The 25,861-nt window shown below is 43.1% G+C and overlaps 1 protein-coding gene and 1 long non-coding RNA gene across 6 annotated transcripts in view; one reads left to right on the top strand and one right to left on the bottom strand.

Moving 5' to 3' along the window:
- Positions 1 to 24,429, bottom strand: part of LOC127321766 (putative cysteine-rich receptor-like protein kinase 12) — a 62,154-nt gene extending 37,725 nt beyond the window's left edge. Inside the window, exons 1-15 of one of the 5 annotated variants that reach the window (XM_051350734.2) lie at positions 24,130 to 24,409; positions 22,786 to 22,949; positions 21,832 to 22,090; positions 21,510 to 21,738; positions 21,261 to 21,411; positions 20,971 to 21,186; positions 20,071 to 20,226; positions 19,913 to 19,933; positions 19,766 to 19,833; positions 12,338 to 12,392; positions 6,849 to 7,232; positions 6,615 to 6,752; positions 6,321 to 6,478; positions 6,105 to 6,173; positions 5,685 to 6,016 (exon numbers count right to left, since the gene is read on the bottom strand). In XM_051350734.2, coding sequence (XP_051206694.1) covers positions 5,968 to 6,016; positions 6,105 to 6,173; positions 6,321 to 6,478; positions 6,615 to 6,752; positions 6,849 to 7,232; positions 12,338 to 12,392; positions 19,766 to 19,833; positions 19,913 to 19,933; positions 20,071 to 20,226; positions 20,971 to 21,186; positions 21,261 to 21,411; positions 21,510 to 21,738; positions 21,832 to 22,090; positions 22,786 to 22,902 — 2,070 coding nt within the window. In that variant the 5' untranslated portion in view covers positions 22,903 to 22,949; positions 24,130 to 24,409 and the 3' untranslated portion in view covers positions 5,685 to 5,967. Of the gene's footprint in view, positions 1 to 5,684; positions 6,017 to 6,104; positions 6,174 to 6,320; positions 6,479 to 6,614; positions 6,753 to 6,848; positions 7,233 to 12,337; positions 12,393 to 19,765; positions 19,834 to 19,912; positions 19,934 to 20,070; positions 20,227 to 20,970; positions 21,187 to 21,260; positions 21,412 to 21,509; positions 21,739 to 21,831; positions 22,091 to 22,785; positions 22,950 to 24,129 lie in introns of those variants that run through there. The other 4 variants (XM_051350738.2, XM_051350739.2, XM_071819713.1 and 1 more) reach the window with 4 other exon arrangements.
- On the top strand, positions 10,143 to 14,789 carry LOC139830952 (uncharacterized). Its single transcript, XR_011744500.1, has 3 exons — positions 10,143 to 10,359; positions 10,618 to 10,677; positions 14,644 to 14,789. It is a non-coding gene; the product is annotated as an uncharacterized lncRNA (long non-coding RNA).
- Positions 24,430 to 25,861: the final 1,432 nt, after the last annotated feature.

Here is a 25,861-nt window from a genome sequence, read left to right as displayed (position 1 = left end):
TCGCATCCGAACCCAACCATCAGTTTTTGTCAAAGAGTCACCTTGTTCACCAAAAGTCATATTCACCTTCAAAAACTTTCAATAGACTGACTCATCATTCCAAGGTTTTCAAAAATCATTTGACTCAAGTGTTCCCATCTAGAGTGATCAAGATTTTATCCTTAGCACTAGCAACTAGTCATGAGGGGTGCTAACTAAAGTTTAGCTAGGCTAAGTGTGATGCTCTTGTAGTATGCTATCTCTAGACCAAATCACCTATAAGCCAAAAGCTTTGGTAAACAAAGTAAATGATTGCAAGATAAAAACTTGGGCTTGGACAAATCCTGAAACACAATAGTATGGCAAGAGTATCTTGCAAAGGTATAGCTTGTATTAGGGGAGCTTGTATTGGTAATAGCTTGCCTTGATTGGTACAGTGATCAAAGTTTTCTTCTTCTTCTTCGTAGAAGACCTCCTCCTCCTCGTAGCCTTCGGTACTAGCGTCTATAAACGGATACGAGGTAACAATCACCAAACAATACTTAAGTACTAGACTTAACACTCAAAGGGATCACACAAGCTAATCTAGCATCACAACACTATTAACATGGTGGTTGGCTTTGGTTTCTTTTAGGAAAAATAATTTCCTCTCATTGAAATATTTATTAGGGTTTCTATTTATTTCCTTTGAGAAATAATTTCCTCTCATTGAATAATACTAAGGTTTAATATCCTCAAATAATAAGTATGAGATCATGTTGACCAAAGTCAACACTTCATATTTACCATTTGGGAAAATGATTTAAATGAGATACTATATATCATACCATTTAAATACTACTTTGGAAAGATTTAATATCTCAAGTAATAACATATGGGGTCATGAAGACAAGTGTCATCACCTCACATTCAATTACTTGTGAAAGTGATTTAAATGAGATGCTACACCTCATAGATTTGAAATACTAAAATTGAAGTAATTTAAATGGGCTAGAAATGGCCACATAGCCACTATCTGAATCTAGCCCATGATCATATGAAACAACCATGTCATATTTTTGCATAATCAATTAGAGTTTTTGAAATGTGAACTATGAGAGTTGGAATCAACTCAAAATCATTTATGGTTGATTTTTAATAATTGTTTGAAATTTGAAAACCTACTGTCTTGTTCTTTTTACTACATGAGTTCCACAAAGAATCTAGATTTGAGACCAGTGTAGTTGGATAGAGGATTTTATAAGCTTTTCAGAAATATAAAGTTCATAAATTTTGGCTTAGTGGATTTGGTTTTATTCGATTTTGAAGTTGGCACCAGTATGAAATTTGAACTAAAAGATTTAAATCACATTTGAACTGTGGGCTCGCACGGGAAAAGGAAATGGGCCAGGAGAGGGAAAAAGAAAAAGGGCCGGCCCAGCTACGCGTCTCGCACGCAGCGGGCTGCCTGACAGTGGCCCCCACTTGTCAGTGGCACTTAAATGCCGAAGCGGTATGGATCAGCGAGAGGCGTTGGATTAGAAACAGATCCGATGGCTCGCGTGCGTCGTCGTCGACGACGAGCACGGGCTCACTGGCGGCGAGCACCAGGGGGTCAGAGGCTTACCGGCGGTCCGGCGATCGTCGGCGAGGTGCTGCAGCGGCGTTGTGGACGACGGCGAAGCTCCAGGTACAAGTGGCAGCTCCTAGGGTGGCGCCTAGCGTCGTCTTCTTCCGCGGCGGCTCCACGGCACTCCGGTGAGAAATTAGCTAGCTACGGGAGAAATTGAAGCGAGGCGAGGCTAGAGGAGGGATTCTGGGACGAGAGAAGGCCAGTGGTGTGGAGATTTGGAGCTGGGGCGGCCTCCTTTTATAGCGGGCGATCGAGTCCGAGGCGCACGGCTAGGTCGAGCATGGCGACGGCGTTTGAAGCGGCGAAGGGGCAAAGCATGGACGCTGCTCTGTTCCTGGTGTCCTGGCGGTCATCACGCGCTTGGCGGCACAGTGAACGGTGGTCAGACGCGACGGGGAGCTTGACGTAAGCTGACATGCCCGTGGCAGACGACGGCGACGGGAGCGACGGTGACAAGGCTCGGGGGAGAGAGAGAGAGTGTCCGGCGCGTTGCTGGTGTCATGGTGACTCGCCTGGCGGGCGCTGATGGCGAGGCACAGTCGGAGCTGACGGGGCGACGCCGCGCTCTGGCACGCCCGTGCGTCGCAACCATGCGCGCCCTGGCGTCACCGGTGGTCATGGGCGGGTTCTGTTCTGGCCAGTGCTGGCTTCGTCTCGGTCAACAGCGTGGACGAGCAGATGCAGGAGAGTGAGGGGAGGCTCCTGGACAAAGTGCTGCAGGCTGGAGAGTGATGGAGAGGGAGATGGCCGAGTGTGTGCATGAGCTCACGGCATGGCCAGTTTTGGGTCGTTTCTCTGCTTTGACCAAGGGTGCAAGTGGGTGGTTCTGTCCAGGGATGCCAGAGGGAGTGAGTGGTGACTTGATCATAGATGGTTTAGTCAAGAAACCAGTGGGTAAAAGGATGTATTGAGTTTGCAGTTTTGTGCACACCAAGTGTTCGACACAATGGCCGCATGAAGCAAAGTTTTGAATTTGGCAAAATATTTTATGGAGATGATTCAAATAAAGTTTGGCACATAATAGTGGTCTTGGTTTGCAAAGTGGAGGTGATTTGTGAAAATCCAAAATAGGCATGATCTAGAATCTGATTTGATGTTGCATCTTGGCTTGCTTATATTAAGCAATGGAAAAAAGAACTAGTCAAAGTGTCAACAGAAAAAATGTTCAACTTGATGAGGTCTTGGATGAGGTGCAAAGAGTTGGGAGAGTTTGGTTTAAGAATTAATAACCACAGGGGTTCAAAGTAGGCATCAGGTTAAAAATTGTCACAAGTGACCATTATCACATGTGCTAGGGTTTTTCAATTTCTTTTGTTTTGTTTTGATTTTCTTTGACCAAAATGTATTCTTTTGGGTTGCTTGAGTGTTAGGTTGAGTTTATTAATGGTTTCAAACCATTTAGGTAAAGTAAATATGACATAGGCCAATATTTGCGAATATGGCCATATGCTCATATGTGCTTCTCTTTTTATTTTATTTTCTTTTCTTGGTTTCTATTTGATTTACATAAGGGGTAGGGTTTGGTGTTACAACCGGCTACCTAGACCAAATGCTGAGCTGTCCCTCTCCAACGGCTGGATTTCGACTTAGGCTATAAATAGGCTTTCTTCCACCTTGGGCAAGTGAAGTTCTTCCACTCTCTCTCCTCCAATGTTGCCTTTGAAGAACTTGCCCTATCTCTTGATTCCCCCCATGATTCTTGCTCATTCTTGAGGGATTTGAGAGAGGAGATCTATATCTACAATCCCCACCAATCAATTTCTCCTCTAAGTGAGGGGAACCCATTATATCTAGATCTTGGAGTCATTTGATGATTTCCTCCATTGTTCTTCCTCTCTAATTCCATCCTAGCATTTGTTGCTTTGGTGGGATTTGAGTGTGAAGGATTTGAACACCTTTGGTGTTCTTGCTTTGCATCATTGCATAGTGTTGAGCTCTCCACCACGATTAGTTCGAGTGAGAGACCGTGAGCTTGTTACTCTTGGAGGGTGGCCTCCTAGTTGGCTTGGTTGGTGTCCCGGTGACCTCTTCGTGGAAGGTTGTGAAGGGGCCCGGGCTTCTCCTTCATGGAGCTTGTGAAGTGGTTGTGGAGCTTGCCATCTCGGGAGTGGAGGAAAAGGTAGCCATAAGGAAAGGGCCATTATCCTTCGTGGAATTGGCTCGGAGAAGAAGGTGAGCCTTCGTGGCGTTGGGAAATCCTTCGTGGGATCCCCACCTCTCCAAACGTGACGTACCTTCTTGCAAAGAAAGGGAACACGAGAATACATCTTCGTCTCCGCGTGCCTCGGTTATTTCTATACCCGAGTTTACTTTCCTTTGTGATAGCCATCGAGCTTGAAGTGTCTATTATATCTTGCTATCACTTGTTGTTTATATATATATTGTGCCTATCTTGCTTAGCTCTAGTTGTTGTTGTTGCACTTAGATGAGCATAGCATATTTAGGGTTTGTGCTTGTAAAATAAACGTTAGTTTAATTCCGCATTCTTACAAGACAAATCCGTAAGAGTTTTTAAACGCCTATTCACCCCCCCCCTCTAGGCGACATCTCGTCCTTTCACTCATACATTGGCCTCGCGAGGGTTGGTGAACTCGCAGTCCAAACCCACGCACTTGATTGGTGCGGAGTGACAAAGAGGCCCCCCCTGCTCCCCTCGCGTCGCCTCCTCCAGGCGACCAAGGGGGCCAAACCCTAGGCCGCCGCCAGCGCTCTCCCCTCCTCTTCCTCCCCTCCTCGTCGCCCCCGGAGGGCCGCCGGCCAAAGGCGCCCGGATCCGACGAAGGGGGCGGCGGGGATTGACTCTCTTGGCTCTCGCGTGGGTGAAGGGAGGGAATCCCCCGCGCTCGAGGGCACCGGTACGCCGGGGCGGCGGCCCCGGGTGGAGGTGACGACACCGACCTGGCAGCGGGTGGCGGTCGTCGGTACTGCTTGGCGGCTACATGGCTGCGTGGGCGGCGTGGTGGCGGCAGGCGAGGTCGCGGTTCGGAGGCCTCCTCGCTTGGCCTACGAACAAGATCTGAAGATGGCGGCTTCTCCCCTCGCTGCTCATGCGTCCTCCTCGGCCCTAGATCTCCGGCGGTCGGTGGGTGGACCGGAGGTGGGGCTGACCGGGGGAATCCCTTGGCCGACGGCGGCGGCCATGACGTCGACGACGCTGCGCGCCGTTCTCCTTCTTGAAGGCGACTTCGAGGTTTTTCCTCTCCTCCCTTACCTGCCTATCTCAGGTGAAAACCCGAAGCTTCGGCTTGGGCAGCGGCGGTGCTCTGGCGTCGTACCCTTCTTGAAGGCGCTGCCTTGAGATGGCGGATCAAGTGGATGAGCTCGGCGGGGGTTGGTGGCTTCCAGTTGCGGTTGCTCTTCGTGCGGTGGTTGGTCAAGTTCTTGCCAGGCTCTGCTTTGGCGAGCGGCGGCGACTCTTGGCCATGCCCGGTGGCACTAGCCCATCTTCCTCACCGTGTCTTCTGTGGCGTCTTCGCCTGGCATTTTGCGTCTCGTTGCGGTGGTTGCTGCTGCGGGCGGTGGTGAAGTCTGTGGATGGCGGCATTGAGGCGGTAGTGCCCGGAGTCCTCCCCATGGCAACATGTCTTCCATTTTCCGTGCGTGCTCGGGGGAGCTGCTCCACCTCTAGACGGGAACGGCGCCCTTCGATCCGGGGCGAGAAAGCAGGGTGCGTTCTTCGGAGGTGGATGGCGGCAATGCGACATGGCTGGCCTCCTTGAGGTTGACGACGGCATGATTCTCCTTCGGCGTGCTTCTTCACCGACTCTGCCTATGCTCCGGTCCTATTGCGGAGCTGGACGAAGGCCATGATGAACAAGATGTGCTTCTTTTTCCATCTTTTGTTGTTTTCGTTGCCTGTAAACTGTCTTTCAGTACCGTGTAACCTTGCCGTGATGGCGTTATTAATTTAACGCAGGGCTACGGCCTTATGTTTAAAACATATCGAGTCTCCAAACACCCAACTTGGTTTATCTGCAATAGTTAGCCAATCATTTCTTTTTAAATCCTGGTTTCCCGCCTGTTTAATTCGCCGGTTCTACGTAGAAAATAAATGAATTAAGTGCAGAGCAAATTGTACTACGTAAGAGCACAATTAAAACGGTGAAACTACTTGGTTTTCACACAGTGGTAGTCTGCACGCACGGTACATTCCAATGCACGAAGAATGTGGTGACGCACAAAAAAAGTAGACAATGTTAACATTAATTTGTTGATTCCGTTATTACCAAGATGATGGTATCCACGAAAATTCCAATGCGCACTGCATACATGATGACTGATACCAAACGATCCAAGGATGGTATCTTACAGTGTACCAAGTGATCGTCGAAACCAACCGTTGTCACCTTCATTAGATGATGGATCTTCGTGGGAGATTAATCAATTTCCATGATTGCAATTCCCTTGTAACACAGGATGGCGAGGCTACACGCATATGATGCTATGGTTAGAGAGAGAATCTAGAAAATTAAATGATGGGGGCGACTACACGATTCGTGGGAGATTCGTTTACCTTTTTGTCATTTTAATGTATGCGAAGCCCTCGACACGTCCCATATTAAAATTAACCCTATTATCATACCTGCAAAATTATAAAGCATGGTAGTATTTTCATTGACTGGTTCTAGTACCGTTGATGCATGGCATCATTAAGAAGGAATGGGAAATACAGTTGCAATGTTTGCCCGAGTGAAAGATGTTGGCTAGCGTAGGGTAATAAAAATGGTACCTGTGAGTTGTTGAATCACAAAAAGCAATAGTGTGGTCATCTGACACTGTAAGCAGAATCGGACGACCTGATGGACGTTCAACCACAGCAATATTGCAGCCCATTTTTTGGAGTCCGTTGATAAGTTTAATACATGTATTTGATTGCAAATCCCAGATCTGGCAAAAACATGGATCTTGAGGTGGCACACCAAAATAATTTACACATGCATCATTAGTAGTAAGTACTATATTTTGCTTCTTTTTTCATGAGCTCTGCATGTGTTGCTATAAAAAAATATTGAAGATGTCATACCTGTGCAATCCCCAGATACTCACTGTCTGTAACCAAATACTGCAAAGCCCCGCCCGGGCAGAAATAATCAAGACCACTAGTAGATCCTTGATCGCACTCGAATGAGGCGACGGGAGTAGGAGTATCCATGTTCCACATCTGTCAATCTCAAGCATCAGTACGACATTATTAGGGAAATTGATATGGAAACTGCTCTTATACTAAAAAAAAATGTACACCAACTAATTAATAAACCTTTATTGTGAAGTCAATTGAGCAACTAGCAAAAGTGTTTCCCGCAGTCTGCGGGTCGAACTTGACTTGATACACGGGGCCCGAGTATCCTTTGAACGTCCGTATGCATTGCCAGCCAGCCTCCCAGTTCCAAAGTTTGACCAGCTCGTCGTGAGATGCCGAGAGCACTAATGGCTCACTGGGGTGAACCACCAGTGAGTTGACGCAACTCGCATGACCTCTAAAATTATGCAGCTTCTCCTTTTTTATATATGAATAAACACCGATATATCCTAGAGTATCACCGAACACAAATGCTTGTAGCGGCTCGATGAATTTAGCTGCCCTAATGGTGGACCTTGGCCGAAACTCCCGATTCTTGTCGTTGATTGCCATCACTCTTGTCTACATAAAAATGAAAAATGCTTAATCAGTTCGATACATATCCTCTTCCACTGTTTTAAAAGCAACATGGAAATTTCTCACTTTTTTATAGTGTGTGCCCAGCTTCTCATAATCATCTAATATGCAAAAAAGAAATACGGTTTGTCATCTGGGGCCATCTTCCAAGCTTCACCGCCCTATCCTAAACTCGGCCACCCACACCCTCTCCCATTCTTTTTTCCCTGTTCCGGCCGCCTCCGTCCTAGCTCCGGCCGGCACGACTCATGTCCTGAGGTTGCTCCCTGCTTGCTCTCCTTGCTCTCCTTGCTCTCCTTGCTTCCGATAGCTTCATCGCGTCGCTCCGCGCCTCCTGCCTCCGACTTCTCCCCAACGCTGCAGCACGATGAACCAATGGCGGCAGCGGAGCAGGATGCTGCACCGGCGCCGGCTCCACATCCTCTCCGTATGGACAATCCAGCTGCTCTCCGTGGATCCACCGCTTTAGCATCTCGCGCTCGCTGTTTGGGGGCCACCAGCGTCGCGCCGCCTGGTCCGTCTCCCTCCCATGGCTCCTCTGGTCCCTGCTTGCCTCGCAGTCCCGACCATTTGCCGGACGCCCCTTGGGACTTCCAGGTTCCAAAACGTTCAAATTCAGTTGCTCCGAAATTCAGAATGACCTTATTGTTGTTTATGTTTTGATTTTTCGCATGCATGGATGCATTTGGTCTCTGTAGCTGCAAGTAGCAAACAACCTCTTGAGGTACAGCCGTTCAGCTCTGATTTTGCTTTTCCAGTGCATCATGTCCAATTTCTCCCCCCCCCCCCCCACAGGACTGCTACCCTCTGAACTGTTGGTTGATTTCCTTATGACACATGTCATTCAACTGCTTGATTTCATCCAGTTCTTATTTCTCCTCATATGCATAGTCTACTGATCTGCTCTTAATTAAACAGTACTCTGACCATTTGTGGATAGACAGGTCATGAAACAATGCAAGTGATGGCAAAATTGGTAGGCTAGAGTAGTGAAGATTTAATAATACGGTCTTCTTTATGCTACAACCAAGCACTTGAAGTTTTTTGTACTTTTCTCGGATGTGCTACTTCCAAGCTTTCGACTAAATCGTCAGAAAATCTTTATTTGTTTCTGTAAAAAATAAGGTTTTGTTCATTGATGCCGACGAGTTTTAGTGAATCAGGATTCTTGGGGTACTCATATGGTCCATATTATTACTAGAGGATCTCCTTGGAAATTAGTGTCGACAATCTTGGTACATGCTAATCTGTCTCACAACCAATTTGGTTATTCTTAATTTTCTTACTACTAAAAGAATGGTCAGTGATTCTTTTTTTTTGGTAAAGAAATTTGTGGTTTATGTATTCAACATTATTATGGGAGGTTGCACAAGCTAGCTGTCCAAATAAAGCAGAGTATTCGTTACTCCCTTCAATAGGTGAGGTGCATTCTTTATTTTTAAAATAATATCCCTCTGTTTCTCAGACAGATTTACGCTCGAACAACCCATCAAATGAATCTAGAATTTTGGAGCCTCAAATTGAAATTTCTCAAGATGGGAGGACACGAAGATTTCTATGAACAACACTAAATAGGCAATGTCTTGATTTCTTGTCTGGAACTGTATTGAGCTGTCTATGTTGGCCTAACAACTTCAGTGGAGCTTAATTGAATTTTGGAATCTTGAGTTTATGTAGAAATCTGGTTTGGCCAAATTAAAAATCATGTTAACTAGGCGGTGCAATTTTCTTTGGTCTACTCATAAAGCATTATTTGATTTTAAGTGCCCGATGGCAATCACATGTTGTCAATTATAATTCCAGTTATTTGGAACATACATTCATAACTTCCCTTAATTGTTGGGGTTTAGCTGTGTTTTAGGAAACAGAAATAATTTAGCAAGTGTACAACATTGGCAGCCCTTGAAGCTGAGAGGAGGAAACATAAGCACATAGGGAGCGACTACAAAATACTGAGCTTAATGGAGAGATAGTTGAAGCAAGAGGATAGTAATGCTTAAGTGACAAGGTGAGTATTTTTTTTCCAATCTTCCAAAATCCATATGCTCTATTTCTGCACAAATGAACCTATACATATTATTAGTCCTTGTGTCCCTTTCACCTCCTATTTTTCATTCATCTAATGTGCCATCTCTTTATGAATTAATGAGGTTATTATATAAAAAAATATTTTTTTCTTTTGAGTTACGAATGACTTAATAACACAACATCTGATTTCTATGAAGTATTGCTTCCTTAACAACCCATAAATATTTTTAGTCCTTGTGATGATTAGTTATAAGAACTGAGTATTTTTGTTGCATCCTTTTTGTTAAGAGCACACACTTGCTTTTTTTTTACCAAGAAATACCAATCACTAGATTTTGGATCATTGGTACCTTGAGCGTGCTCATGAGAAATGTATTACAACCACAACATTATCGCGTGATGGATGACAGATATTCAGATCCCTCTTTTGATACAGTTGCAACGTTTCTTACAATCATATATAGCACCAATTTGAATTTACAATGGAGTTACAATGATAGGTGACAAAACAGCAGCTGCATCCCCTTTGACTTTGCCAAATTTTATGACAGTTGATAGACTGTCATGGAATTAGATAAAAACTCCTTTCTCAAGCGGATTCATTCAGTTTAGTTATCTCCTACGCTACACGTCTTTCATCTAATTACATAGGTTGTTCTGTGTCCGTGTTAGCTAGGATGGAATCTTAGAGGTTTATCCTTTTTTACATTGCGCTTGTGTGGTCCATCGATATTTCAAATGTATAGTTCACTGCTTCCAAATGAAATGTACTTTCCTTAGCTTGATTTTTGTTTCATGGTTATTGGATTAAGAAGTTAAATGTATGCTATTAACATGGAATTAATCACCTTGCATGGAGGTATGTGATTTTATTAGCGTCGGATTGTTCTAATCTATATTTTATTCACCAGTTTTTTGTTGATCGGGTATTTGGGACGAAGAGAAGAACTGGACATGATGTTGGTCAACAGTTGGCTCCTATCATTTTAGTGCCAAATCAAACTGCCATGATAATTTGTTTTGGCAATATATTCTTGCCACGAGCAATTCTGGTGTCGCTACCAATAGGTGCCACAAGTATCAGGTACACACTTCTAAAATTTGCCATTTTCTCCATCTGCATAGATGATTTCCCCTGATTGTACTGATGTTTAAGCAAGTATTGACAGTAATTGTAGTCGTTTTCTACCAGATTGTACCTAACAAGCTCTTTATAAGCATAAAGATAGTCTTTCTGCCGTAAAGATATTGGTTGAATCCCCATGACACTACAGTATCTTGGCAACATAGCTAGTTGAAATTTGTTTGATTACTTTAATTTTTCTCAGCTTATTGATTGCAGCATTAGGTAGGAAGAGGAAGCCATGACAAGGTGCAGCAGTTCGGCCATAACCGGTGCAAGGTATAATTATCTTTAATATTTGGACTGGGATTCAGTGCTGACTTGTTAGTTTTGTTTATTATAGATCATTGCTTCTCTACATTAATTATAGCAATTTCTTAAGTGGTGATGCTGATGTCGGTAGTTAGTTGGTACTTCCTCTCTCCCAAATTAGGATGCATATTTGTTTTGGTGAAAGTCAAACTCTATAAACTTTGATTAAATATATAGAAAATTATAGCAACATCTACAACATTGTCTCAATGTTATTAGAATCGTCATGAAATATATTTTCATATTATACGCATTTGGAATTATAAAAATTGATATATTTTTATATATAGTTGGACCAACTTTATAAAGTTTGACTTTGACCAAACCTTATATGCATCCTAAATTGGGAAGGAGTAACTAGCAAAGAACTTTGCAATACAATACAGTAACATCAATGTTGAACTTATTGAATCTATCGTTTGGGCTCATTAAGAAACACTAAAATTTACGTAGCCATCCGATCGTATTTAATCCGATCGTATTTACGTAGCCATCAGCGAGATCGTGAGATCAACCACCGTCGTGTCCTGCTCCGTCCCTGCCCTCCATCCACGGATCGACAACAGCACAGGAGATCTCGGGGCCGGAGAGCATGTCGATGGTCCAGATGAGGCGGCGTGGGCGGGCTCCAGCGCAGGTGAGGCCCGTCGGGCAAGGGGCTAGCGAGCACGTCGCCAACGCAGTTGAGGCCTGGCGAGCTCCGCCACGGGCGAGCTCTGCAAGGGTCTAGCGCAGGCGAGGCGGACGAGGGCGAGCACATGCGTCGACACTAGCAAGGCGGGCGAGGGCAACCTGGGCGAGCATTGGCCCCGGCGAGCTCCGCCATGGGCCGGCTCGGGCGAGCTCCGCAAGGGATAGGTGCAGGCGAGCTCCATCACGTGCCGGCGCGGGCGGACGAGCTCGGGGCGGGCGCCAGCAAGCGTCACCGTCAAGTTCGGGGAGGCCGGCGCATCTCCGCGCGTGGGGGTTGTTGGTCAACGCCACACAAGAAAATTTGCAATTAAACCTAAAATTTAGATATATCTAAATTTAATCTCCTTCCACATTTACAACCCTGCCACGTAGGACTAAAAGTAGGCCTCACTCGTCAGAAACCTTGTTAACATGTTAAAAATCAACAATCGGTTGACATTGCAACAAATTCACTCAATTTCGGTGGATTTTTGCAATTTTACCGAATAGTGGTGGTTTTCGAACTTGTCGCTGTAATGTGGTGGCCTTTTGGAATTAACTCCAATATTCCTGGAAGTTAGTCTAGAAGCAGGAAGCATCCCATAATTCCCTACTTCTATTCAGCGTCGCACCATATTAGACCCACCTCATGTGGCAATAATTGGTTGTCTTCGCATTCATGCCAACAACATGCATGGCATGATGACTTCACATGATATGCCTCGCATAACACCTAACGACCCGAATCGACCCAAACTAGAGATGGAGGGGGCATCCTATACCGTAACAACCTCGGAAACTCCATTTAGGTAATAATTACCCACGTTTCACTTAGGTCATTAGTTCCATTCTATATTTCTTTGAGTAATTTAATTTAGAATGAAAGATATACGTTATATAATACTTTTGACATTGCACATTGTGCTGGGAACGACAGAAGGATGATATTACATACCTGGTTCTGGTGGTTCCAAATAGAGACTTCGCCACCTACATGACCTAGCAATATCCTGCGCGACACATATGGATACTCAAAGGTAGAAGTATATATAGCACAATTAACCCGTTTAGTCATTCCATAACTATATACAAACTTATCAACAATCGTGCTGCCTCAGCAACTAGTATAACATATAAATGTAATAAATAGAATCATTCCATGTCTGTTAAATATAGACAAAATTTTCAAACCTTGTAATATAAATATAAAAGATTGTTGTTCAGTATACAAAAATAGTTTGCGTTGCCTATCCCATGGCAAAAAGCACTCCCTCGAGTTTTATAAAGGTATTTATTTTGGACATAGAAAATTTTAGCCTTTCCTTAGAGATCATGACCCGTGTTTCCTTAGAGATTTGGCAACTCATAGTTGTCTAGGGGTTGATTGGGAGTTTCCTTCTTGTGGATCCTCCTTAAGAAGTTTGTGAAGATTCGAGGAACACCTCAAGTTCCACCATGATGACTGGTCATGTTCTTCATGAACGTAGATTATTAAGGAGAAGAAGGTAATCTCTTAGTGAGTTCGATATTACATTCCTAAGCCTCACCAACAAAGACATAGATTCGCACCAGAGACTTGAGCTTAGGGATACGTTTGATGTTTTTCGGTTCTAGCAATTTACTTACTTGCATGTTTTATTTTGTTCTTATTTGGGATAGTTATTGCAAGTTTATTTATTGCTTTAGTTTAATTAGCTCTAAATAGTTTAGATTTTGATAATATCTTATTCACCGGCAGTAGTTGATAGACCTCGGTCTTTCATGTGCCTTCTACATATCGTCTTTGCCATATGTAACATCCCAGATTTTAGGTTTGGGTAATGCATCGAGAATTCATTCATATTTTGACAATCATTCTGAAGAAATCAATAGTCAATTCAAATTTTCCAAAAGCTATTAGGAATAGCCTACAATAATTATTTTGAGTATTTGCTTTGGACAGAGAAGTAGTCTCAGAATGTCATGAAATAGTATTTAGGATTTTGAAAATTTTCAAAAAAATTATTCCAGTCAAATCGGGGTCCTAAATTAGATTGTACAAGAGAAATTAGAATAAGAAAAGGGAAAAAAGAACTAAAAAACGACCGGCCGGGTCAACCGAGTGGCCGACTGAGCATGGCCCACAGTATGCTGACAGCTCAGGCCCGCGATCGTCCAGGACGAACATGACTTCGTTACCGACTCGTTTTTCCGCGTTTTTCTCTTATATTCCACCCCGTTTCTTACTCCCTTTTGCACACATCCTCGTACGATTTGCCCTTTAAAAATATCTCGAAACCCTACTCCAAGAGCTCGGAATCGATCTCGCCGCCACCGTCGTTTTGTGAGCGAAGGTCACTGATTCGGAGCGCCCATGGCTCGCCTTTTAGAACTAAGCTCTTCTCCTTGCAGTACAACGTCACCCTAATTTTCCCCCATATGTAGAGCATGGGAACGTCCGTGATTCATTGCTGGAGTTTCATCGGAGTTCACGGACTCCATCCGCGCATAGCCAATGTTTCGGGAAGGAGGAGATGCCGCCAAGAACACCATCGTGACCACAGTGACGATCCGACGACCGTCCTCTACTTCTCATCCTCGGAAGATCGCCGGAGCCGCAACCAACGTCGACAGTCCGACCCTCGCGTTGCTAGTCGCCGTCTGTCTCCGTTTTTTTGGGTTTAGCTCCCAGATCTAATCTCAGCCACCTATTTTCTTTTAATCCGACTTTATATTTTGCTGATTCGCGTGAAGGGTATTGTCCATTAGCATCGCGGCACGTGGCGGGCTGTTTTCTGAATAAACTTGAATTCCCGTACTAACTGGAACTTGTAAAATTCATAGAAAAACATCTACAAGGCCGTTTTTCGTAAATATAATATATATGGATTTAGAAAATTGTATAATATATTAATACATAATAAAAACCCAATTTTACTATAATTTAATTTTCGTGAATTTCAAACACTCTAATGGAGTATTTTGACATAACTTAAGTTCTACAAATCCGATTAAGTTGATTCTTTGTCATCGGCTTTTAAATTTAATTCTCTATACATGAACCTGATACCAAAATTATTTAAGAGATTTTTGAAAAAATCTACAGAATTCGAATTTAAAACTTAACACACTATAAAATACCTTTTTTGCATGCATCATATGTTATTCTAAATAACCAGGAAGGTTAATGTGTTTAATTGTGAAAGTTAATAAATTATCATGCATGCATATATTGTTTTTATTACTTTGGTTATTGAATGTGCAATTGTTTGCCATCGTTAGATTGCCGGAGTATTATTCCTGTGATTGCGAAGAGTGCGTGAACGACAAAAATTAACGAGGCAAGCGTCACTTCATTGTCCCATTATTTTTTATATGCATTTTGTTGTTGTTTTCAGTGCCTATGCATGTGTACCATTGTTTCCTAAATATATATTGCTATGCTATGGTTCCTATGTGTCATGTCTTTACTCTATTATCCTTTGTCGCCATCCTATTGTAGAATTCTTAGCAATGCTATTTTTAGATACATGGGTTGGGATATCATGATGTGGTGAGGTGAATGAAGAGTTATGTTTTTTTAATGAAAACAACTGAACTTAATGAATTGTCCGGGTAGAAAGTGACATTGATTGATTTATGTTGAGTGGTTACACCGGAATCATGTCTATGGCCATCGTGTGTATCACACTTATGGATGGCCACCTAGGACTTAAGAGATTTGACATGTTTCTTGTTTAGTAGCATATTTGTGTTACCGTGTGTCTGTTGGTATGGGCTAATACTTGATCTAGTAAGTTGTGGTAACTAAAATCCATCGTGACCAGAGATGTAGAATAGAGTAGGTTGGTACGTCACGTGGGCAGTTTGGGTTATTACTTCCTAATGGTTATGGATTGGACTTCTCCCTACCCTTATGCAAAATGTGTGTAACGGTAAATGGGGCAGACCGGGTCCTACGGGTAAAGAGCACACACATCTCGAGAGTGTCAAACTATGTAGTTAGCCGCGTGCCCGGTTATGGACAACTATGAGTGACTCTACTTGGAACTATTTGGAAGATCTTATCTTTCCAGTTTCTTAATAAAACTTATTGGGATAAACAATGGGTTAGGAGTATACGAAGCTAGGCTACCATATATCCATAGCCGGGGTATCCGTTAAGATCAGTTCATGGGGTTATGCTAGTGTGTCCTTAGAATTGGTAGGAGCACCTGATAGATTCCAGTGTGTCCAAAAGATGAATTTTAAAAGTTAAAAGGTATTTTGAAAGTAGGAGAAAAGAAAATATTTTTTCCGCAAATGAGTCTAAACTCCACTAACTAAATAATCATGTAGTTGCTAGGTGCCATTTATATACATCAAAAAGTGATATCTTGCCAATACAATTTCAAATATATTGATCACTCGTGGTTGTAAGGTTTCATGGTAGTTCACAACGATCAACATCTCCAGCTGAAGACAATTCAATGGAACATCGGATAAACATCTCGATCGCCATTTTATCACATCTATGGATTCATTTGTGTGTTTGTGTTACTGGATACTTGTCCTAAAATGATCTCTGGTGTCTCTAATATTTGTTATATCTTATTTTGGACCATTTAAATATTATTCTATGTATTTATACGTTGATTGCTTCTTTATCCCGGTATTGAAGTCTTTCATTGTTGATCGTAACTCTCTAAGTAGTCTAAGTAATCAGTTCCTCAGGTACAAAAAAATCACAGGTGGAAGTCATGAACACGATTGGAAATTACTTGTGGCTGAGTATATTCCCAACATTTACAATTGTTGTTTATTTCAGAAAACGTCCAATTTATAGGGTGTTAATTAACGGTTATTTGTTGTGACATAATGTTAATTAGAGAGGGTGGCGATGATGATCTTATGAAGAACATAGCCATAATAAACTCGATATAGTATGGTTTGTTCATGGGACATGGCTTACTCATATTTCTGGATTGAGGTCTAGGAGATTAGCTCAGACTATGTAAGAAACAATTAACTCTCGACTGTGAGTATTATGAAACTTTTTCAATGTCAAGACTAGAGCATCACATCATTATTACGACGATTTCTCTAGCCTAATAAGACTACATGCTATGTTCTCACAACTTCTCCACGTATGAGGGTACATTACCTGTGTATTATTTTCCAGCAAGTTTTTAAATAGCGCGCTATCTCTTAGCTATAGTGGATTTATAACATTTACGGTAAAGATAAGCACTTTTAGAATTAAATAGAATCTCTCACTAATAGCTCGCTAAATCGCCCTAAAAATGGTGTTATTTCTCCGTTAAGTCCAAATATTTTAACTTTTAAATTTAAAAGTTAGACCTACTCGTGTAATATGCATTTATGCACTATGATTGTTGAGTACAAGTTTGTATTACTGACTTTCTTGTCAGATTATTAGATGATATGAATGTTTGAAGTCTAATTTTTCTAGGAGTTTTATTGTTTTGTAGAAAAACGCTAACAGACTTAGCTCCGCTATAGCTTCCTTAGTGTCTAGAAAATATCGCTGCTAAGAAGCATAGCCTACTTTCTTAAACTTTGTTTTCCGGTCTGTTTTTACTGCAAACTAAAACAAAATATTAGGTCTGTTTTAATTCGTAAAAATATTCTCTCGTTTAAAATAAAATAAAATAAAAGCAGTCAAATGATAGACAAAGTTTTGACCCAAAAAAAACTAGTCCAAATCCACCTACCCCTTTGACCTCCGTCTTTATTTTCCAAACTCTAGCAAAAACTCAGACAAATTTCCTCTCCTCTTTCCTCAATCCCAGATCTGAATTTTTTTGTCACTTCATTCCTCAAAATCCCCTCCAAATTTCCCTTCGGTTTATTGCCCCCCGCGTGTCTTTGTTCCTCTCCGATCTGCCGCCGGCATGCTCCTTCTCTTGTTCACGTCGAGCTGCGCGCAAGTCAAACGCGCTCCAATTCTTATGTTTTGCCGGTCGCAACCGACGGCGTCTTCCCATTTCCTCGTGGCAGCAACAGAAGCGAGCTGGAGCTTCACCGTTACCGTCCCTGCTTGTTTGGTCCCTTATGTTCGGCCAGATCCCTGCCGCAGTCTTTGCTCGCGCCGTGCCGCTTTACCGCCTTCGTACGAGCAAATCGTTCACCGTCTTCATTTTCATTCACTGCCTTCGTTTGTTTTTTACGGAGACCGTGTCTGATAGTCCTACGATCTTCCTTTTGGCGCGAGCACTACTTCATTATCGGCAACTACTTCTCCCCTGACATCCGTGATCTACCGCGTGGGCGCTAACATCTACCTCTCGACGTCACCACTTGGACTACTTCCGCAACATCAGTTAAGCTGTTAATTAGGGACATGATTGGTTGCTCCCGAGCCCGTTTCCTATATTACACGGAGAAAAATATTTCCTGCACAGCACACTTCTTAAAGCAGGCTAGATACGGTTAAAAGTTAACCCGTTAATTAGTCATGCTCGATTCTACCATTTCTCGGCGTGCAATCTCGGGCGAGTGAAAAAGTGGTGGCAGCACGCATAATCTAGATCATTTTAGTCTTTCTCCGATGTACAAAACGGTGGTTCGATTTGACATAAGCTCTACACGAAAAGATGCGTCTTGATGTTGGGAATCCATTCCGGTGACCGCTTTTTTGTTTCGTCGAGCTTTTGAATGTCTATTCCGTGCTCCTTTCCAAGCTATTTTCGAAGAATTTTGTAAAATTCATCGCATATGTTCGACCTTTTGAATTTTCCTTCGAGGAGGAGCTACGCCTCACCATTTCACACAACTTTCGTTTTCATATTTTTCCGTTTTAACATTGGTAAACAAGTACAAACATCTCCCTAGTACTCGTACGAAGTTGTAGATCTACTCGTCCATGAATGTGAAAACCGAAAAATTTGAACACGAAAGTTGTGTGAAATGGTGAGGCGCAGCTACTCCTCGAGAAAAAAAATTCAAATTGTCGACCGTGTGTGAAACAATTGACAAAATTCGTCCAAAAAACTCCAAAGGGAACACACAATAAAATTTAAAACACTGGACAAAACTACGAACCGGTCACGGGAATGGAATCATAATGTCGAGGACGAGGACGAGGAGCATCTTTTTCATGTAGACTTTATCTCAAATCAATGAAAAGTTAGGAAAATTAAAGAGGATTACGATTGAAGAACTAGTTTAATTAGTTAGCCACAACATTCCTCAACTTTCAACCTACCAATCGCATGCCCTTTAGTTTCTCTCACCAAGCCCAAATAAAATTGTTAGCAACCAATCATAGTAAAAAAACTGGCCCAAACCAAGGGTACGTTTGGTAGGTCGCAGCCCTGGAGAGCAGATTTCAGCCCATTTGATGCTTTCAACACCCCCGCGTACGGCCAGTGCGTGTCAAAGCAGCCCGGATTTAGGCGGATCCAAGGCCTATTGAGAACGCCTGAATCAGCAGTTTCCCTAGAGCTAGCCCAGAAGAGCAAAATATTAGCCTCGTTTTGTGCGCCCGTGGTACACGTGGAAAACACGGGAGACGCGGCTTAACTCCCCTACCAACTCCCCTCGCTCCAGTAACCGCTACACTTCCACCCCCTCTTCTCCCCTCACATCTCGTCAACTGCTTTGTCCATGGACGCTCCGCCTCCGCCACCTCCGGCGATGAAGATGAGTCCCCGGTGGGCTGCATCGAGTGTCGGCGCCATCTGCGACTGTGAGGCGCGCCACCTCCGAAGCGCGGCGGCGCCGATTGGAGTAGGCGAGGTGTCGGCTATCAGTTGACCCTCACTGGTCGCAACGATGCGCTCTCCCGCGCCGACGTGGGCGTCGACGGCCATCATGGCTCTAACGGGAGCTCAACAGGCGAATCTGTCGATGGGCAGATTCGATCCCCTCCCTGGCATCGATCCTCGCCGTTGGGCGGAGATCAATGCGGGGGCGCTCGGAGGTAGCCGGGAGAAGGCGCATCCGCCGGGGTTTGACCCGTGCCAAGGCACCTCTCCCGCTTCATCCCTTACCCGTTGCCGTCCTACGGTGCACAGATGGCGTTCCTGAGCACGTTTATGCATGGCAGTTGATTATCTTCATGACTCTTAGTCTCATTTGTACTCTTCTCTGTGCTTGAATGTATTTGGCTTTATTATGTATAATTTATATCTTTGTATTGTATCTACTTGTATGTTTTGGCTCGTTGGAGTCATTGTTGTCATATATGTTTCTTGTGAGTTTTATTGTAAACTCGTTGTAATGCTACCATTTGTTTTACTTCCACCTGCATCACGTGTATGTTTCTACGTGCACGTCGTGTAGGTGGACGTCCCTAAATCGATAACATGTGATATAATGGTACCGGTTTTAGAGTGTCACAAATATTTACTTAGATGGCATGAAAATAGTAGAATAAATATTGGTATAATCATAAACCTACCAAGGCTTTGTTGAATGCGCATCCATGCTAATCGTCACGCTCAAACCCTCCTCGTAGTCTCTAATGATCTGAACAAATAATGTGGTGTAAAGTAACACGTGAGAGAACAAGCAAGGGTTACAGAAGAGAGAAATAAATCTGTGTTACCTTGATTCTCGGTCTGACCGGCTGCCGGATAATGAACAACCCATAGCAGTAGGTAAAAAAACAATAGCGTGAACCAAAGAATAAATATTAGACAATATTGAGATGCACGGATAATTAAGACATATAGCATGTGAACTTAGTTGATTTGCAAAACGGACCTCAGATTTTGACGTACCAACTTCCGGATCACAAGAGGTTGTTATTGTTACTAAGCGCCCCTTACTTCTGTTGTCAGTTATGCAGAGTTGATAAGAGATCAATTTTTCTTTGAGGAGATGCAGCATCTTATGATCGGTGGTAATGCAAGGGCACAGCTACAAGAATAATCCAAATCAGCTGTTAATTAACTTAACACTCACACACAAAAACAAACATATATCTAATCTTAACCTGCTTATAAAGTCGCAAACTTGGCAGAAACATTTGATCCTATCCCATGTTTGATACCGTCTCTTTAGTGACATCGCACTTCGTTCCATACTTTGTTACATGTACTACTTCCGCTAATTGTGTGTAGAGTACCAATTGCGCACGGTTTTTTTCCCTAATATGTTCCACCTCCCGCTAATCCTGCATCCAATCTCTCACGCATACGCCACACGTCCCCTCGCAGTCTCGCACGATCATCTGCGCCGCCTCACCTGGCCACTGCTCTGGCATCGCCTCCCAAGCTTTCCTGCAGTCGATCTGCTCTTCCCTCCATGTGTTTCCGTGGCCTGTGAGAAACGAGTGAACGGTCCGGATCGGAGATGGCAGCGGTGGCAATGTTTGCGTACAAGGAGAGCTTCCTGCTGCGACTATGCCAGATTCTTACTATGTGGTGGATATGACGACAATTGTGGTCACGGTTTTGTAAACACGTGATTAAAAGGTAGTGATTTTTTAAGAGCATAAGAATGGTAATGTTATGACAGAGTATCATACATAACTCACACGACATAAAGCAACAGTAAAAATGCAAAAACTGCAGGTTGGTGACAATATGGTCTATTAAATCATTGCGTATACATTTATTTGATATCGCACAAAAAGATAAATCTTGTCATTAGGGGTCGCACCTGGTTGATCGATGAGGCTGAGTCATTTCTTAATGCATCAAGGATCTGGACACAAGATTCCGTCTTATTAAGAGCACTGACGATTAACCCAATACTTGGCCTTTTGTGTCGATCAGCCTCCACACAACTTAAAGCTATTTCGATGCATCTCCTTACTTGCACAGAATATACGTGCACTGATATCGGTTGTAGCCTATTCATCCAGTCCATATGTACCTAACAATTTAAAATAACATTTATTTCATAAATGTGACATATAAGTATCGATAAAAGGCAACACTTTGTCTTACGAGCTCAATGAATTGTTGGGAAGACATTTCAGCAATTCTGAAGTAGCCCTCTCGTCCGGTCATTATCTTTATGATCACGACACCCAAACTGAATATATCAAACTTAATTGAGATCAAACCTTCGTTTATGTACTCTGGTGGTATGTACCCACTGCATGAGAAATCATATATGTTAATGTGTGATACTATTCGAACAACGCAAATTTTATCGTACAGAAAATGTAGGTTCGCATGAAAATATGGGCTTACAGTGTTCCTAGAGCACTGTTTGTCTTTCTTGTCTTTTCTTCTAAGAACAACCTTGACACGCCGAAATCTGCTATTTTTGCTGACATGTTCTCGTCCAGTAATACATTTGCTGGTTTTAAATCTAAATGATACATAGGAGGTTTTAATTTCTCATGAAGGTATTCCAAGCCCTCGCATATTCCCTTAATTATTGCATAGCGTGTACACCAATTACGGTCATTAAATTCATCTGCAACAATAAACAAAGATCAACCTCAAAGTATACGTCAAATTATTTCTTAACTTACTACCTCATGTACAAGTGAAGCACCACACATCATACCATAAATAAAACAACCAAGGCTTCCCTTGTGCATATAATCGAAGCAAAGCATCCTTTTTATCTTATAAGATAAAATCATCCCGTCCTTGTACGGTACAAATTCTCTCTTAGTTTCGTGGCAATATCCAACTAACCGGACAACATTTTTGTGGTGAAGATTTGCAAGGTTGTGATACTCCTTCTGAAATTCCTCATCGTTAAGGTCCAGACCTTCTTTAAGCACCTTCACGGCAATCTTTTCTCCATTTTTATGCTCTCCCTATAGAACATCTCACATGCACTGTCAATTTACTAATTTTGTAGCATATGCCACACACACACACACACATATACATATATATATATATATATATATATATATATATATATATATATATATATATAGGTAAATTAGCTGGTGCTCCATGGTGCCCGGGCACCATACGTAGATACGCGTATTTTTGCCTTGTAGTACACATACCTGAGGGTATACATACCTAAGTTACACATACCTAAGGTATACATACCTTAGATATGCATACTCAAGTGATACATACCTAAGGTATTGCATACCTAAGGTGTACGTACACTGATACGTGTATATATATGTTAGGTATGTGTAACTTGCATGTGTGTATGTTAAGTATGTAAATGTTAGGTATGTGTAACTTGTATGTGTATATGTTAGGTATGTAAACCTTAGGTATGTGTAATTTAGACACGTACACTTCAGGTATGTACGAAATACACGTTTGGTGCCCGGGCACCATGGTGCCCCATATGTGCTTCCTATATATATATATATATATATATATATATATATATTATATAGCAGACAATGGTACATATATAATCATGCTTGAATATACACCAACCAATATCTTAATTTTTTTGTTTGATACGTGACATAAAATGTTCAGCAGGAAATGTATGCAAGGTGCCATTAACAATACCATTAGAGAACTTAGATCGTACCAGGTAAACATCTCCATACGTGCCGCCACCAAGTTTCCGGTCCGGAGAGAAATTATTTGTAAGTTCTTCTAATAAATGAAGCGTCACAGGCTTTGGCGTGACGGGTGCGGTGTTCATGTTACTACCTTAATTTTCTTGTAGAAAATGAAAAAGGAAGTTGTTACCTGAAAATAAATGTTTACATTTCATATGTAGAATATGGTTCACCCCAATGATCGTGTTTCGAAAAAAAAATTTATAACCAAAGATCTAGCAATGGCCAAAGAAAGATATACACAAGCAGGTGGAAGCACTAGATCGATCAAAAGTTGAGCAGGAAGAACAGGCTGTATTAGTTAGCATAGCTTACCTAATTGGTAGACCAAAAGTATAATCGATGTGGAAAATACAGTACAAGTGCATGTTTGGGATGTCCGATTTCCTTTTTTACGGTGGACAGTAGAACTTCTCTTTAGAGTATCTCCACGAGCGATCACAATAGCACCCTCAATTGCACTATGGAGGTCTGACACTGTTTTTGCACCACACCGGCACGCCCCAAAAGTGTCCGGTCGTTTTGGAGCCCAACAGAATAGTTGGCATTCCTATGTTGCCCCCTACGGTTGAGGTGGGAAGCGGACGCGCCGGTGCTCCGCTTCACATCGGATTCCGCCCGTGAGTCCCGTCACACACATCAAACCCCTATAGCTATTCCCCAAATTCCCCCTCCTGTTCACCGCGTCATTCTCCCGCCCGCCGATCAAGTTCCCGCCCGCCTCTCTAGTTGACCCCCAAAGCACACCCTCAACCTTGACACCGCCGCAAGGTCCCGCTATAGGGAAAGTCGGCAACCATGCCCGAGGAGGCAACCGGTGCAGCATCATCACGGCGGAGAGAATTAGACGTCGCTCTCCGGCGAGGCCACCGCCACCGCGGTGGCCGTTGTGGATGCGGCGGTACAAGTCTGCCTCCGCCTTAGGCTTGGAGGCGCGCAAACCAACTGAGCTCAACAATCCCGTTTTCCCCCTCTGCTGTTTAATTTAGGCGTGTTTGCATTGATTACTCGCAGTTAATTAGAGAGTGTAAGATTATGAACAAGATACGGCCGGCTTCCAGAACAGGGAGTGATGCAGTAATGGAAAGGCATCCAGAAGCAAAAACGAGAGACTTTGAGGTAGTCACACACACGTACGATACTAATCAAAGGCCAGATCTAAAATCTGGGCACCGTCAGCTTGGTTCCCCCAGAATTCATGAAAAAATAAACTCCGTATTTGCTTGAGAAACTAGAAAGAATCTGGTAAGATGAAAGAAGCATGGATCTAAACAGCTTGTAGGCAGGAGATGGATGGCAAGAGAGCGAACCTGAAGATGGCTGCAGGAAGAAGCAATGGTTCGTCAACGCCCTTGGGAGTTGGGAGCTGAATGAGCCGAACGGTCTTGGGCTAAGAAGGAGTCACACCGCGTTCTGCTCCTCCTACTCCCTGTACAACGTCCTTGGGCGTGTTCCGATCCATCCAGCAGTACGCCAGTACGGGTTCGGTTAGGAGTTCCTTTCAGCTACTGACTTGTCACCCTGCCACTTGATGTTGTTGGACTCTTCTCCCATGGGATCACGAGCAACAATGATTGACCAATCAATCAGTTCTTCGAATAGGAAGGGTAGACGGCTAAAAGAACAACAATGCCAAACCACACACTTGTTTTTGTCAATTCTGCTTAATTGGGCAACTTGTTTGGCATCTTGTTTTTTTGATAAAGGGCACTCTATTACTTTCGAAGCAAAGAACCCGGCCTCTGCATAGCTACGATGCACACAGCCGTAACAGTACAATTATTACAACCACGAACTAGTAAGTGTATATGAAAGTAAAACACTGTGAGAATACAAAACGGACATAAAGTCTAAGCCGGAGGACCTAGACGGCAAGGCCACGCTGCCACCCATGTTGGGAAAAAATATCTCTCGCCGTATCCTCCAATCGTGTAGACACCTCCATAAAGAGGTTGCGATGTTCCACCCGTTGAAGAGGCAACCATGAACGTAGAGTAGCCGTGCACCGTATATGACCTGCATGAGATTAGAAGATACATTGTTAAAAACCTTGTCATTTCTACATAGCCATAGCGACCAAATGACGGCAATCGCTCCCATCCTAATAAGACGCTTAAACCTGGTATCCACACCATTGAGCTAGTTGCCAAAAATATTCGCTACACTACGTGGTGGGTATAAGGTAGAACCTATCTACCATATAGATCTAGCTAATTTACACTGAAAGAATAAGTGTTTTATAGTCTAATCATGATGACAAAAGACACACTTCTTACTTCCATGCCAATTACGTTTAGCAAGGTTATCTTTGGTGAGAATGACTCCTCGACGAAGATACCACGTAAACACTTTTGTTTTGAGTGGTATCTTGATCTTCCAAATTTTTGAATTATTATCAACAGGAATATCCGGCTGAATTAGCGCATTGTACATACAAGCCACCGAGAATGAACCACTCCCAGTAAGATTCCAGCGAAACTCATCCGACCCATGCGATAGATGTACCGAATCTAGTCAATGTAGCAAGTGATTCCATGAATCCTGCCTGGGTCCAATGAGGCTTCTTCTGAACGCCACATTCGGTGGGAAAGTTTCCAACACCTTAGCAATAGTATCGCCCTTGTGACGCACAATATTGTACAATGCCGGATATTGTTCTCGAAGTGTGGCATTACCTAGCCATTTATCCTCCCAGAAACGAATTTCCGACCTATCTCTAATAGAGAAAGTTCCGTATGGAAAGAAGAATCTCTTCGTTGCCATAAGGCCAGCTCAGAAATGCGAATCCCCAGGCTTCCAATAGACCTGGGATAACGCCTTTGAGCCAATATACTTCCTCCTTAGGAGTGATTGCCAAATGCCATCTTCGGTTAATAGTTTGAACAACCATTTACCAAGTAGGGCCCTATTCTTAACCTGGAGGTCCTGAATACCAAGACCACCATGCTCTTTAGGGCGGCAAAGCACATTCCATCTAGCCAGACGGTATTTACGCTTTTCACTATCCCCCTGCGAGAAGAATCTTGATCGGAAATAATCCAA

This window comes from Lolium perenne, chromosome 5, assembly GCF_019359855.2.
Source record: "Lolium perenne isolate Kyuss_39 chromosome 5, Kyuss_2.0, whole genome shotgun sequence".
Lineage (NCBI taxonomy): Eukaryota > Viridiplantae > Streptophyta > Magnoliopsida > Poales > Poaceae > Lolium > Lolium perenne.
Note: the sequence above shows the minus strand (reverse complement) of the source record. Positions and strands in the feature narration are given on the sequence as shown.